The 15,287-nt window shown below is 38.3% G+C and overlaps 1 protein-coding gene across 3 annotated transcripts; it reads right to left on the minus strand.

Moving 5' to 3' along the window:
* Positions 1–391: 391 nt before the first annotated feature.
* On the minus strand, positions 392–11,571 carry RXYLT1 (ribitol xylosyltransferase 1). 3 transcript variants are annotated; one of them, XM_053944059.1, is made up of 6 exons: positions 11,004–11,571; positions 10,423–10,602; positions 8,654–8,756; positions 4,190–4,504; positions 2,355–2,525; positions 392–1,349 (listed from the first exon to the last, which is right to left on the minus strand). In XM_053944059.1, exons 1-6 carry the CDS (start codon positions 11,266–11,268, stop codon positions 932–934), a joined length of 1,452 nt encoding a protein of 483 aa, XP_053800034.1. In that variant the 5' UTR covers positions 11,269–11,571; the 3' UTR covers positions 392–931. The 3 variants fall into 3 exon arrangements, with proteins under 3 accessions (XP_053800034.1, XP_053800035.1, XP_053800036.1); XM_053944060.1 differs by lacking the exon at positions 11,004–11,571 and adding an exon at positions 10,703–10,766; XM_053944061.1 differs by lacking the exons at positions 10,423–10,602; positions 11,004–11,571 and adding an exon at positions 6,551–6,619 and having other exon boundaries at positions 8,654–8,736.
* Positions 11,572–15,287: the final 3,716 nt, after the last annotated feature.

Raw genomic sequence — 15,287 nt, forward strand, 5'->3', positions numbered from 1 at the left:
TTTATGTGTGCAGCCCTACTGCTCAGCAGAACATACTGGAGGGAACTGCACACACACAAGAACAGGAATGGATCCCTTTGGCTACATTTAACAAAATAGCTTTGAAATTGTTTATGGTACACAAAGTACCATAAACATGCAGTATTACACTTCTGCCATCTTTTGGCATTGACGAGTTTCAGCAGATTTTGAGGAATCAGATAAGCTACAAGCAGGTTCCTTTCTAAGGCCCGGTGTTCTGAACGTGCAGCTGAAACTACAGGTAATGAAAGATCAGAAACACAGAAAGGTATGGCCCAAGACTAAAAACAAATGAAAGAAAGTAATTTTGATATCTGAAGTTAAAGATGAAATATATTGCTATCAAATATTTTCAAGAAAGAGTTCTCTGTTTTTACCTTGAAATACAGTTTTATTCCATGGTCTTTAGCTTTATGGTCACTTTGTTGGAAATGAAATGTCAACCAATTAAACAGTTCACATTTTCAAAACAAGCACTTACCAGAATACACTAAACCTGGCAATTTTGTCATAATACTTTTCTTTTTTTAGTTTCCCTAATAAATTACCTGTACCATACAGCCTCCATTCTCTTTTCTTCAAACACAACTGATTTTCTTATGTTGGATTTTACCAAATTCATATGCTCAAAGATATTATCCTTAAATTTTTTACTAGGTCACACAGCAACATAAAAATTGTGAAAATTGTAACAAAATTGTTGTCATCTTTGTACCATCCTATTACGTCAACAACCTGTCTGAAAATCATTAAAAATGAAGGGTCAAATGTAGTTCTTGGCCAAGCTTAGAGCAATTCCACTGACTTTAAAAGGAATGCATCTGTCCTGTGAGGTTACTTTTAAGTAAAAGCTGCCTCAGGTTAATGGAAATTAAGCTATCATCTATTCTAGATTTTGAAATGGGACAATTTATCCTTTATCACTGGGCAAAAATGAATTTTCCAAAGTATTAATGAATTTTTGTCTCATCCATGCTTTGAAGTTTTGATACCATTCTAAAAGTTTTTTTCTCCTTTGAATTTTTTCATGTAAGCTCATTTTTTTTTCTTTCTCTAGAATAGCAGGAAGCTCTTTCCAGTTTTTAATAAAGATAAATGGAGCCCCCATGGTTTTTAATAACTGCAATGGAGCACTGTGGTAGACTGATGAATTTCCGCAGTCACCCGGTGTCATTACATCTTCTATAATGGGCAGAGATCCATACGAACAAGCTTCATAAATTCTGTAACATTCTGTATTTATTCCCACTGGGCACAATGTCAAATCACTCTGCAGCAAGGCATCTTGATAGTTCTTGAAACTTTCATTTGTTTCTTGAGGCTGCCACCTAGGAAAGTAAAAAGTGAAAAAATAGAGATACACTTTAATTTATATTATTTATAAAACTGAAAATGCTATCAGTGTAAAAATTTTATATTGCACACACAGTCAATTGACTTTTAGTCTTACTGCTCTTAAAAGTCTAAAAAATTATTGAAAATGTCACCATTAAAAATAGATTGTAATATGTGGCCCTTTTTGGAAATTATTAATACTTAAAAGTGCAAGAAACAAATAGAAATGCCACTCCAAATCTTCTGCATGACTTGGATGATGCATATGTCAATTTACTTCACAGCAGAGTTTAGAAACAGACAAAAAGGGAGACACTCAACGGACTTTTTAATTTTTTTTTTGGCCTCAAAAGAGGCTTGCTCTTCAAAAGCTAGGACGCAGAGCAATTGGTTTAACCTGAATTCATCTACTTGAAGTGCCTCAAGACATCTGGGAGATAAGAGTTTATGTCACAGATACAATCCATCTCCTGAAACTCTTCATCTGGGCAGCTAAGGTCTACCTAAGCACCACTGTGCCTGCTATCCAACATTCTATAGGTGTTGCTTTTCGAAGTTAAGAAATACAAATCAGAACCCTACTCTTGTTAGTCAAAAAACAACTTTTTACTCTGTGCTGTACAGATTAAATCCACTCCCATGGAACACAACAAAATATGGCTGTCTTCTTTCTTCTGCTAAAGACATTGAACTCCACAAAATACAAGACAAGTGTTTCTTCTCATAATCAAATACTTGTAAGAAAAAAACAGATGGTCTTTGATGGTTATATGTAGAGGAGACTTTTCTAGACTAGATTTAAAAATACACCTTATGTAAAATATAACAGAAATGCTGTTATGTTATGATGACCTAAACAAAGAGTCTCTGCACTATTCCCTGACTTAATGATCAATTACCTTTATTTGTATTATTTTTTAATATTCAAGAAAAGATTGGTAATAATGAACCAGGCAAAAAACTCTGAATTTTTTCATGACGTTAAATTAAAGTCTTACTGTTCTCTGGCTGCAATCCAGCAAAGTTTGTCAAGCCCATCCTGTTTCAGAATTTCGATTAGGGTTTCTCTAGAAGAATTCTTATAAACTGTTCCTAAGAAATTACATAGATATGATCTTGGATCATGTAGCATTGACCAGCTGGGTTCCACAACTGGAAAATTTCTGTAGCTGTAAAAACAACGTGTAAATTAGACAACCATATCAAAGGAAAGCATTTTGCGGCATTTAATTTTCAGTGCATCGTATTTTAAGACTAAACCCACCTACTTGTTGCCGATCTGCATCTATACAGACAGACCCACAATTAAATCAATTCACATCCTATCCTAAAAGTATGTCTTTATTCCCTCTGATCCCATCAGTCCATTCACAGTGTTTCCAGAATACTTACATCTTCTTTCGACATGAGAAATATTAAATGTGCATATTACAGAATGTCCTTGACTAACATGCTTTTCCAAAGAAGCTGTTCTTGATGCAACCACAAGTTTTGACTGAAATGGCCAGTTTAACAGTAGCTATGGCACATGAGTCTCACCTACCTTAATCTCTGGATATGCTCCTCTACTGAAAATACCACTGGTAACCTCTCAAAGCAAAATCTCACTTTGATCTGAGTGAACTCAATAATTTAATCTTTTGGCCACTGAATAGCTTGTTGTACATTATTTGATGGAGCAGTTCTTTCCTTACTCTTCTCCTGCATGATGAATGTTAATTCACTTAGTTTCTAATAAGTTTTTGTCCCTTCATGACAAATATTTTTCCATCATTCCACATCTTCATTTTCCCTCTTTACTTGGAAAATCCAGCAAATTTTCATGCCTTTAACCTGTTTGTACAGCTGTTGTATGCAAGGGCTGGAAACCCCATTTTGATACCAAATGTATCTTCCTCCACCCAGCTTTGCATCCTAGTTTATTGTTCTAAGTGTTGTTGCTTTCTCTTAACTGTCACCTTAATCTCTGCATTTCTACTTAGGAACTTCCAATACCATCAATTCTTTCATACCATCAATCCAAATCTTCATACAATAATCCAAATTTAGCATATGTCAGAGACACTGTGAACAAGTTCAAGCTGTATATAAAAAGCTCTATACAGTTTTCCAGCTTGTTGAGCAAACTGGATGAATACAGGATATTGAATTCAAATTCAACACAAGGTATGAAAATAATCCTGTATTCCTTTCAGCTTCTACTACCCTGGTAAGTAGCTAAACTACTATCAACTCTGTCAATAAGAAGTAAAAATTCATCTAGCTGAACCAAACCTTTATTTACTCCACATAAATAGTTAGAGCACTTAAGTATAACAAAAATATTTTTTTTAAACAAGCAGTTAAGCCATTTACACTACTGTGATATTGAAGTATAAAAACTCCAAATGGGAAGCCTTTTGAGCCATAATGGAGGTTTAAAAAAGTACTCTTTCCTTTTCTGAACAAATAGTACCTGCAACTTTATTACATAAGTATCTTTTGAATCTCCATATCACTGTTATGTATTACATCAGCAGTTATGATAAATCTCAAGAGCAAATCTACTGCAGAAAGAATAAACAGAGAACCTGAAGAGACACAGGTTCATTTTCCTAAAGTTTCCTAAACATTAGTACTCTTTTCCTGTTATCATTTTGATTGCTAAATGCAACTTTCAAAGACTCCAATGCCTGATTTAGAATGAACATGATTTAGAATGAATGATAGGATCATGTTCTGCAATTTACTTATTAAAATTTTTTGGGCATAAGCAGGAACACTCAGTCATATTTTCCATACCTCATGGACAACAGTTAATTAATCAATTACAACTTCTGTCTATAGCACTTACGTAGCTACTCCTAAAGGCCACTGGAAAATATCTTCTTCATTTACGAATGCATAGTCATATGTAACAAAGAGCAGATTTACAAATCCCCCGTTTCGTTTCAGGTATGGCTGAATCCACGCGTTGTTGCACTGCTCGTTCCCGAGCAGCACCACTGCCACGTGCTGGATTTTGCGGGTCTCCATCAGTGTCTGTGCGTAGTGCAGCCACTGTGTGGCATAGGCGATCTTCGACGGCTCCCTCCCGTTCAGCACCAGCACCACATGCTCCGCTTCCACCGAGAAGTAGCCGGGAACTACAGATGGGCCAGTGAGGAAGCTGAGAAAACCAAAACACAACACCAAACAAAGTAAGATTTGGTAAGACAAAGACCTCAATCCTCTAGCTAGTCTTACTACACAGTATGCACTCCAGAGATGATTTTTTCTTCAATAAAGTAAATGCAATATACTGCAAAATTACCTGTACAACTACAACCACTTCTGTCATTAATATCTACTGCTTTGCACAGGAGTAAAGCTGCTTTCATTTCTATTCAGGAAAAAGGTGATTGACTTAAATAAGGTATTTTGTCAATAAATTAGAACTAGTACCATACTCAAACCTCAAAATGTGTGTCAATCAACCCCCTTTCAAAAAAGGGTACACCTTGATGTTCACTAAAGGTTAAACATTTTAATTGCAGTAATAACCAATGAATGCTGTATTAGAACAAGATAGAAAACCTGAAGACTATACAAAATCCGGTATAATTAAGAGTGACAATTAGCTAGTCTTGCATACTACTTTTCTCAGTATTTTGCTTAAACTTCTTCTGAGTAGAATTGATAAAACAAAAAACATCTATCTAAATGTAAACTTAGGTTGCCTGTATGACCCAGGTCAAACTTGAGGCTCTGGTACAAGGTAGTAAGCACAAACATTTTAGTTACAAAATGGCATTTCTAGATCTTGCACAATGTATTTAACAGAAGAATTTCAGCCATTTAGCAAAACCATTAAATCTTTAATCATTTGCAAGTATGTGACAAAAGCCATTTATGAACTGCAATGATACAAACCAGTATTTGCCGGCTCCTGCTCTTCAGTTACCTGGTGTGCTAACAGATTATTGACAGAATGCAAAGAAGTAGCAGTTACACAGCCTGGGAAAAAGAGGAGGGGGGAAAACAGTATTTTTTTTTTTTCTAGGAGTCTGTTAAGTGTTTTTTTTTCTAGGTCTGCTACATTACTGGTTTTTCAGCTACCAGCAAAAAGTAATTTAGAGTGAGCATGAGTTTTAACTCATGAAGTGCTGAGACTGACAGCTAGTTTCAGTTCAAATATACTTACTGAGGAAAAAAGCTTTCACAACAAAAACTGTAAAAACTACTCCAGTGATGTTTTCTGACACAGACTGACCTTAGACAAGTGTATTTGAAACCTGAGTTAAGCTGACATGCTGCTGGATTGGTGGAAGTGATGTATTTCCGAGCCAAGATGCATAAGACTCATGACTTGGAATCAAGACTTCTAATACATTAAATGTTAAGTCTGATCAAGACTTAAATCCAAAGTTTAACAGACAATGAGAACAGAATCCCTGGGATTCCTAAGAGAGAATACCTTGAGCTTTGGAATGCCTCAAATAGAGACTAAATATATTCATGGTCCAGTGATCACTTTGCAAAGAGACTTGGAGAAAAAGGGTTTTTCCTGTGACACAGCACTTCAAGGGTAACAGCTTTACAGCAATAGCAAGATGTAAAGGTTAGGAAGCAATGACCTGTGTGTAGGAATATATGTAGTTGAACAGCATAAAATTACAGTGGGGGAAAAAAGTGCAAGTCTCATAAATCCCATACTTCAATAATTAAAACACTGTGCTAGGGTTGTGCTATTAACTCCCAATCAGAACACAACTGGGATTAGGAAACAGTAGAGACACTACAGAAGCTGCTAAATTAAGGGAGTAGTCCTAACAGTACTAACTACTCACATGAAGGCTAGATTAAAGATAATATGGGAAGATTACATCTTTTGGACTAAATATGTGCTCTCTTGCTTTTTGTATGAATGTGCCAAGATGGTACTAAAATCCACAGCTATGAAGTTCCTTCTCCACTCCAATTTTTAAATAAACACCACTACATTTTATGGAAAAGCTGATATTTCATGTATTTTTTAGACAACTTCCTTGATGAAAACATGTACCCATGAAAATCTATATTGTGTAGAGAGATGTGTATTCTCCATCATAAATACACAGAATGGGCTAATTCATGCAACTGTGTTCAAGTGGTATTTTGGCATTTTTGTGTCTTTAGATTTGGTATTCTTTACAAACATTCACCAGACATCTATTTTTTTAACAATCAGACTTACCAAAGAAAACTGCAGCAGCAGCACATATTCTCCAAATATGTCACCTCAGCTAGTTCCCTCTAGCCTCATCTAGTAATCAAAAGATAATTTACCTCAGCCAGGCAGTAAACAATTCTAGAAAATCTTATAACCAGTGAGAAGCCAAAATCACATATTTCTTCTCTACAACATAAATTAGTATTTCCAAATAGAGTAAAAAGTAGCTGTTTCAGAAGCCTAGTTGTTAAAATAACAGTTATATTGCATATTTTCTATACTTTCCACAACAAGTTTCTACTAGCCTGTCAAAAGTTAGTTAGTATCTTTGTTGTGTTGGTACTATACTTAAGCTTTGTATTTTGAGAGGATCTAGCATCCAAGTTGAAATTAAAATAGGGACTCGATTATCCCTGGTTCATCTAGACATAACAAGAAGATACTTAAATGCAAGTATAGGAGTCTTCTTTTGAGAGATGCATACCCTAAGGAAACATGTGAGGTTATTAATCATCTGAAACAGGCACACTAGAAAGAAAATAACCATAATCAGTCAAGTGACAGACTCATTAACTACAGCAAATTATTTTCATGTTATAAATGTGGAAAGCAAGAGCTTGAAGAAATTTTCATGTCAATACCAGGAAGATAACCCATCAAGCCACAGTATCCTGGATTTCTATATTTTAACTCTGGAAACAACAAAGTCTTTTGCCATTAAAACTACACTGTAGGCACTGGACCAATAGCCAAAGAAAGGACTGTATCCTGTCTCTATATTTGTGAGTTGAAAGCTCTATTGCTCTGTTAAGGAGACTACCAAGATGCAGTAGCATCATTCACAGTTGATTCTCTAAACTTGTCAGATCATCGTTTATTGGCAGACAAGGAATACAGTTTTTTCTGTTAAAGAGTATATGAATTAATTTATTCCTTCTGAAAAGACTCTGTGGCCTGTACCATGTTTACTGTTAGATACTTTGATAAACAATTCAAAATTATTTTTAAAAGTTTTGTGATCACTTAAAACCTCCTTTCAATTCACAATCGCATGTGTATTTCAAACACTACCTTCAAATATTTCAGCTAGAACCACATCTTGTGCAAGGAAAAAACAGCCTTCTGAAGCAACACATGTTTCAGAAGTTAAACTCACTTAACTGTGTAATTTATGTATTAAAAGAAAACTTTTTTAACAGGCGGGTCCTGGTGCAAGTGACTAAATGTTGCAGGAGCCCTACTTCTGCAGACTGGCTAATTGGCCAAATAGACAAAAAATCATTCAGCTTTCACTGTATCTTCACAGAAAGCATTAACATGGTATTAAATAGGGACTCAGAGAAAAGCTCTGTATCATTCACTGAATAATATAAAATATTTGACAACAGTCTTAAAACTTATGTGATCACAGATCAAACACCACTGTTAAAGCAAACAGTGCTTTAAGCGTAATCTTCCTTTCCATACAAAATTTTGGTTTGCAAATCAAGTAGCTAACCAGAAGCTAGGTCTCACAGACAGCCTTTGTTATAAATAAATTATGGTTTTGACACATTCCTATTTATGAACGAATGAGCCAAGTCCCTTTCCCTGAATACAGCAGAAACCAAACAGCAGGAAACATCTTCCTGCCTCACATATGCATGCTTGACTTCATCAACTATGACCCCCAAGCCCCAGCTCTTCACACTGTTCTTGGAGTTGTATCCTGACCCTGCCACTGAGGTCTCTTGGCTGCTCTTTCTCTCAGCATTGGTAAGGTTTTCGATATTTTTTAAAAATTACACAAACCATCATAAACCAGATTAAATTGCTCCCTAGTTTTCTATTTTTTAACAGTGACATGTTTGATCTAGAATTGGTTAGATTTATCAAGTATGTGTTTTCCATGTATAAATGATAATTCTGAATGAGAAGCTGTGTGCATATTCCATAGTTATCAAAACATTACAAAATTAAAGTACTTGCAACTGTATTAAAAAAACCACAACTTTGAGATAGGCAAAATAATGTTTACCTTTCCAGAAAGTTTACCTTTCCAATGCACTATTTGTTAAAGTTTACACTTTGAACTCAACAAAAAAATTGAAAAAATTGTAGAATTGAAATCAACATCATGAACAATACCTGAAGTATGTTTTTCCTGCATTTTGGCTTCCTTCTCTCCACTGTGCAATCATATCAGCTGGCTCAAGGTGCCCTCCAAAAATATGTTGCCAAAGGTAAAGACCTACACAAATGAAGACATGATGGAGAATTTGAATGAACAGATCTTGCCTACTCTATGCTCCTAAAAAAATTATTTCTGGAAAATGAAAAAGTATTACAACATAATAAGTTGGGAAAGGAATGTCAGAGCTTCTTGCATAATATGACTTAGAATTAGTTAAGATGAATTTTTCCCACATTGGCATTTAAAAAGATTCTTTGGCTGACAAAATATCAGCAGATGAAGATATAACTGCTTCTGTTGGCAACTCTTTCCAGCACACATACCACTAAAAAATGAGCAAATATTAATTGGCATTTTAAGGACAAGCATAATTCCCTTAAGCTTTTGTGAAAGGCACCAATTGTTATGATGGTAATATACCAGGCAATATACCTATGTGCTCTACAATGCTACACGAAAGTTTGACTATAAGCCTGGCATTTACAAAAAAGCTAAACTAAGAACAGTGATGTGTCTTCAGCAGTAGTTAAAGAGGTTGAGAAGACCTTGGCTCGCAGTTTGTGTAGAGAGAAAACTCAGTATCTTCCACAAAAGAATTTCCAAGTTCATCAGTACAGTACACTACAATACAGAAAATGCTTTATTTCTCACTGTGTGATGCTTTATTTCACAAAGTGTAAATGTGACAAAAATAATCTGCTTAGCAAGTAAGAGGCCTCTCCTTGTGTCATACTGTAATCTAGACCAGATTAAAAAAGTAACTGTGTTTCTTTGTCATTTGAGACATTTTCCTTGACAGATGCAAAAAAACAGCCTTGAAAGGAATTGATACAAAGGGAGTTCAACTACTCTTATATTGCTATGAATTTGAATAACAGCTAGCATTTCCCTAATACTCCTCATGTTCAGTTAGATGTACTATTGAATCATATACATAAATTTTAGTCATCAGGAAACACAGAAAAGTGCTGTACCAGAAAGGTTAAATAACCAATAGACATTGACTACACCTGCTTACTGTTATGAACAGTTTCCACGTGTTCCCCAGAGACGCGGGCAGGGCCTTCCTAGTTCCCATGGCAACACTAAAAAAACTACTAACTCTAGCTAAGTACCGATATTGAAGTGCTAATTAGCTAATTGCTCTGTTTGTTTTCTCTAAACTACCTGGAGATAACTGGCCTCCCACCCCTCCACGCTGCCATTCTGGGACTAACATGCAAATAAAAACCCCTTAGGATAATGGGAGTATTTTTAGGAGATAAAGAGGAATATAAATCAAAAACTGAACACAGTAGAGGAGTCTAGACAAATGCGCTAGCTGAGGAAGAGGGAAACACATCCCCTGACTGGCTTTTAACCGTCGCCATCACCTCAGAAAGAACAGACTATATTAGGCTCTGAGAAGCAGGGAGGTAGGGACAGAGAGCCCTGGTGCTGCCACCACGGAAGGAGCGGGGACAGCTGTTGTTCTGGACTTCAGCAACAGACCCTGCACGCCACGCCTCCACATCCTGGGGTCACCGGTGTGCCACAAGGAAAGGAGAAAGGACAGCTGCTGCTCGGGACTCCAGTGACAGACTCTGCACGCCTCCTTCCTTTTGGCTGCTTGGGAAAGCTACGACCGCGGGGGCGAGCTCTGCGTCGAGCCCCCTGCCCAGCTGATCTTTTTAATAAAGAGCTGAACATTAATAAAGGCATTAGCCCTGTTCGTTTCACTTACCAATTGCTGCTTTGCCCCAAATCTGTACTCTAAGACTGGTCTGTTCTAGGTGAGACCTTGCATATTTTATCATTTTGAGATTAGCTTCATATCTCTGCTGAGAAGCAGCCAGCTCGTTTTTCTCATCCGCATCCCACGGATTCCACTCTTCATTTCCCAAGGCAACATGATCTGTGAAACCTAAAAGCGTGATTTACATTAAAAAAAAAAAAAAGAAGATCAAATTCACAACTTTAGGAAGAATTATTAATTTTCTCAAATTAGTAATTTCACGCAGCACCTGACACCTGTCCGTGGGCCGGACACACCATCGCCGCCGCCACCACAACCACCGCCGCCACCACAACCACCGCCGCCTCCGCCTCCTCCTCTCCCGCGCCGGGCCGCGCGGCGCCTCCCAAGGCCCCGCGGAACCGGCCGCAGCCAGCGCAGGCCCAGCGGTGAGGCACCGGCCCCGCTCCCCGCAGAGGCGCCACCAGGCCGCGCCCGCCGGGCCGGCCCCGCACCAAACCCGCCGCCGCTGCGCCGCCGGCCGCGCACAGGCCGGGCAGGGCGGCTCGGAGCGGCCCCGCCGCGCTCACCTCGCGGGCCGCGGCGGTCCCGGTGCGAGCGAGGGGCGGCCGGGCGGCGCGGGCGCAGGAACACGGTGTAGGCCGCGTAGAGCGAGAAGAGGCCGTACGCGATGATCAGGGCGGAGCAGAGCCGCCTGCGAGCGCCCCGCATCCCGCCCGGCGCGGGCGGAAGGCCCAGCGGGGGGCGCCGGGAGGCGGCGGCGGGAGCGGACTCCGCCCGCCGGCCTGGGCTGGGTCCTGGGCCGCCGAGGAGGCTCGGGGCCGCCGGTGCCATGACCTGCCCCTGGCCGCAGCCACCCTGGCGCTGCCGGCACAGCTGTGCGATGACAGGTTGTAAACGGATAGATGAACAGCACAGTCAGGTTTTGGAAATTTTATTATGATGGGGAAAGCTTGGATAGACCAGACGTTCCATAGAGAGATAGGAAGGCCATCCACGAGTCCTTCTTAAGGCTAGGTGCTACAGCTTTTGTAAAGGCTCTAGCAGCCTCTGGACAAACACCATGCCCCTAATTGTGGCAAAAAGCATAGTGCCCTTCACCTACCAAAAGAAGAGAGTCTAGAATAGTATAAATGTAACACACTGCGCAACCCTACAGCCTCTTCTGAGTGGATTTTTTCTTGATCAATTTTTTATCCTTATGAACATTAAGCCTTGCTCTGACCCTGACCTAAAATTAATTCAAATAACCACTGCACCACTGCTTGTTTCCAACTGAAATGTAACTACTTGTCTTAGAAGGCCTTCTGAAATAGGCTTACAGTTAGCCGACTGCCAAATCCTTGCTCTAATTTGATTGTTTATACACTTGCTGAACTGTGAATCTAGCCTGGTGATGCACAGTGGTAGCAATCACTGGGTGGGATTGTTTATGAATGGTTGGGGTGGGAAGGGACCTTCAAGATCATTGAGTTCCAACCCCCACTCCCGCAGGCAACAATACTGATACTTCCCACCAGACCAGGTTGCTTAAAGCCCTGGGTCACTTCCAAGAATGGGACATTCACGACTTCTCTGTCTTGCCACACTCATAATGAACACTGCCCTGTGTCATGTCACTACTAGCCCTGGTAAAAAGTTTTTTTCTCTCTTTCTTTTAAGCTGCTTTTATTTATTGAAACTACACATGAAAACCCTACATATAATGCAAATAACAGTTGCCAATATTATTGGTAATCTGTTGCAAAATTGCAGGTCAATAGACTTATTCCTGTTAGGCTTCATGGCCACTTTGCTTTGCCTATAGTGATTTATAATTTTAGGAAAGAAGTGCCCCTCATAAATGCTTTCAAAATTAAGACTGAGCTTCGCTTGCCTTTCTAGCTTAGTGCATCTGTGTGAATGCACAATGAAGTGGTGCAGTCACAAACTTTGTGAAGACCAGCAACACGATATCCGTAGTCAATATTAAACTATTATCAGTTTTAACTGCAGTATGTTTTCTAGACTATATCAGTATCTGTGTGCTAAGTTGCTAAAATTTAAGGAAAATCTTTGTACAAATACTTTAATTTAAAACAGAATAAGATAATGAAAGTATGATAAACATAGAACCAAAGGGAAATAAGACAGTAGTAGAAATTAATTACAAAGGGCAAAGAAGAATGAAAAATGTTAATCATTTGGAAACATAGGCTGCCTATTGCACAACTTCACTGCTTTGGATGATGGTTAGAAAGGTCTCCTTCCCACACAGAAGCAGTTTTATTTCTTATAAGAATGACAGAAAAGACTTGAAAAGAAAAGGTCAAGAAGGATTAATCTGAGAAGAGTTTGAATTATAGGCCATCTCAAAAATAGCGTCTTAAAAGTCTGCATTTCATTGTGTGCATTTCAATAAGAAATGAAAAAGTGAATGGAATAGTGATTATTGCTGAGCAGGCCTTTCACAATACTGATAATAATGTAGTCTTATTTATAGCAGAGAAGAAAGGTATACTAATGAAAGTGAGGAAAACAGGCAATATCAATCAAAATCTTAGAACAATTGTAGTAGATGGCAATACCTGATCATTTGGAAAGAAATCCAAATCCATAATTGAAAATGTGTGAGAATGAAGAGCATATACTTTCGAGCATAGCATCTTTATCTTATGTTTCCTTACTAACTCACTGTACATTTTGCAAGCTGCATTGGCTCATTTCATGGGCAAAACATGATTTAAAAAGCTCTACATAATGTAAAAAAAGATACTAATTTTATAAAGTTTTATATTTTCCAGCCAGTTCAGGACAGACTCAAATAAATCGATTTCCTATAATGCAAACTCAAATCACATAGAAGCAAGTGGGAATTAAGAATATAATGTTAGGAATATCCTAAGGGGGAGTGTGTGTATGTGTGAGGAGCTGGACTTAACAAAATGCATACATGAATTAAGATCTTGGAGCTTTGTCTAAGGATTATGGGAGTAAAACTTAAAGAAACATTAAATTGGAAGAGCACCTTAACCATGGTATTCCCTGAAATCATGGAAAAATGTGCAGCAGATACCTAATTTAGGAAATGCCTGAATTTCATGTACAATGCCTGTAGGGGCCTGCAAAGCTCAGCAAGTACTCCTTCCTAGCGGTCTATAATAAATCTGATTTGTTGTAGAAGACCAAAAGCCAAGAGTTATGTCACAAGAAGGGAGGAGAGATCAAAAGGATCAGTGATGTCTTGGACCTCTGTCAAACACAAGATCATTATATGTCTAGATGGCATTAAGAAGCAGACATGCCCTACAGTGTAGGAGAGGGTGAAAAGTCCAACAGCCATGGCTAATGAGACTTGGAAAAATCTTAAACCCAGATCTGATAAATCAGGAGACTTAGATTCTTTCTTAGCTCTGACAGCTTGCTGTAGGATCTTCTGGCAGATTATCTTGTCTCCAACTGACCCCTTGTAAAATGTACAAAATTGAGCTTCTTGGACTGTTAGGAATCCTAGCTGATATAAAATAGTTGAAGTTTTCTTTGAATTAAAGTTACTCAATAAATTAAGTTTTACAAGTTCAATATAAGGCATCATAAATTAGGAGACAGTTTAAAAAAATGTATCATCAGGTTAAATAACAGTTTAGGGACAGGAAAAAATAAACAAAACCAGAAGTGTCAAGTACCTTCAACAAGTGTCTATTCTGTTCAATAATTCTTTACAACAAATGAAAATTAACCTGGAGTTTCAAAATTAAGACTGCGTGCTGCTGAAAGCCTAAATCAAAATACATTCTGCTGTACATCAGGTAGTTTGAGTAAGCAACTGAGAAAGTAAGGTTTTTTTCTTTTGAAAAGTATTCTTTTTCTGTATATATTATGATAAAAGCAGAATTTCCTTGTTTTTACTACTCATGACTGCCTACAATATATTACTCTTCAGGCTCTGTTTTTCCCAACAAAATTCTTGTCTTATCTTGGTCTCTGTTCGTTGACTATTGGGTTATAATTGCAGATGTCACTAGGAAGTTTTAAAAAGCTATATTGATCAACATGTGACCATGGGCAGATCTGAGCAAGGTGTTAAAGCAGAGTTAGGAACGAAAGAAGGCACTAGTTAGACATCTAACTAGAACATGGAATGAAGACAGTTATTGCCAGAATCCCTGCAGAAAGGTATTGAACTTCAATATTCAACTCCTTTATTGGTTCTGTCCTCATTAATTAAGAAGGTTGCAGGGTTTTCTTCTGCCACCTGCACAGTGTTGTAGGCAGCCACTGTTACAATTTGTCTACAAAACCCTGAATCTCCTCTTAAGGCTGCACTGTACAAGGCTGAATGAAAATGAGAAATTTGCAGTGGACAGTTAAAGCTGAGAAGCTGGTGAGGCTGCAGATCACAGTGCCCATTCCTAGCCTTTGGCAGAGGTGCTCTGGATAAGTCTCTTATGATGAGAGGTAACAGTCTTTGGGGCTTGTTACTGCTTGATTAATAGAAGTGCTCTTTTCTACTGACTGGTTTGTAGGAGTGCACCCTGGCATCATCCTTCAGGCAGAACAAGGCTCAGGTTGATTTCATTTTTACCTGAAACTAATTATAGTGGCTGAACTGTTACTTCAACTGGATTTTGCTTGAGGCAGCAAGGTAAAGAACTTCTGATGGTGGTAAAAAATTAAAGGCAGTAAGCTCCAGATGGATCAATAAGACAGTGTCCACCTGTGGCCTTCTAAATTCATAGTTTGGGTGAGGACAGTCTTCCTGAGAAGGTAATACACTGCAGGAGCATCAGAATAAAGTAATTTTTCAGCCTAATGAAGTGACAAAACCAACTGCCATTCTTAGTTATGTATCATTATCACATTCAAGACATGTC

Source organism: Vidua chalybeata, chromosome 5 (assembly GCF_026979565.1).
Source record: "Vidua chalybeata isolate OUT-0048 chromosome 5, bVidCha1 merged haplotype, whole genome shotgun sequence".
Taxonomy (NCBI): Eukaryota; Metazoa; Chordata; class Aves; order Passeriformes; family Viduidae; genus Vidua; species Vidua chalybeata.

What these genes read in the sequence shown, in the direction of transcription:
- RXYLT1 (XM_053944059.1), bottom strand. Translation starts at nt 11,268, where the DNA reads ATGGCACCGGCGGCCCCGAGCCTCCTCGGCGGCCCAGGACCCAGCCCA. An exon ending in GGACCGCCGCGGCCCGCGAG is followed by an intron (nt 10,603 to 11,003) that starts GTGAGCGCGGCG and finishes TCACGCTTTTAG; the next exon opens with GTTTCACAGATCATGTTGCC. An exon ending in GCAGGAAAAACATACTTCAG is followed by an intron (nt 4,505 to 8,653) that starts GTATTGTTCATG and finishes TGGTTTTCTCAG; the next exon opens with CTTCCTCACTGGCCCATCTG.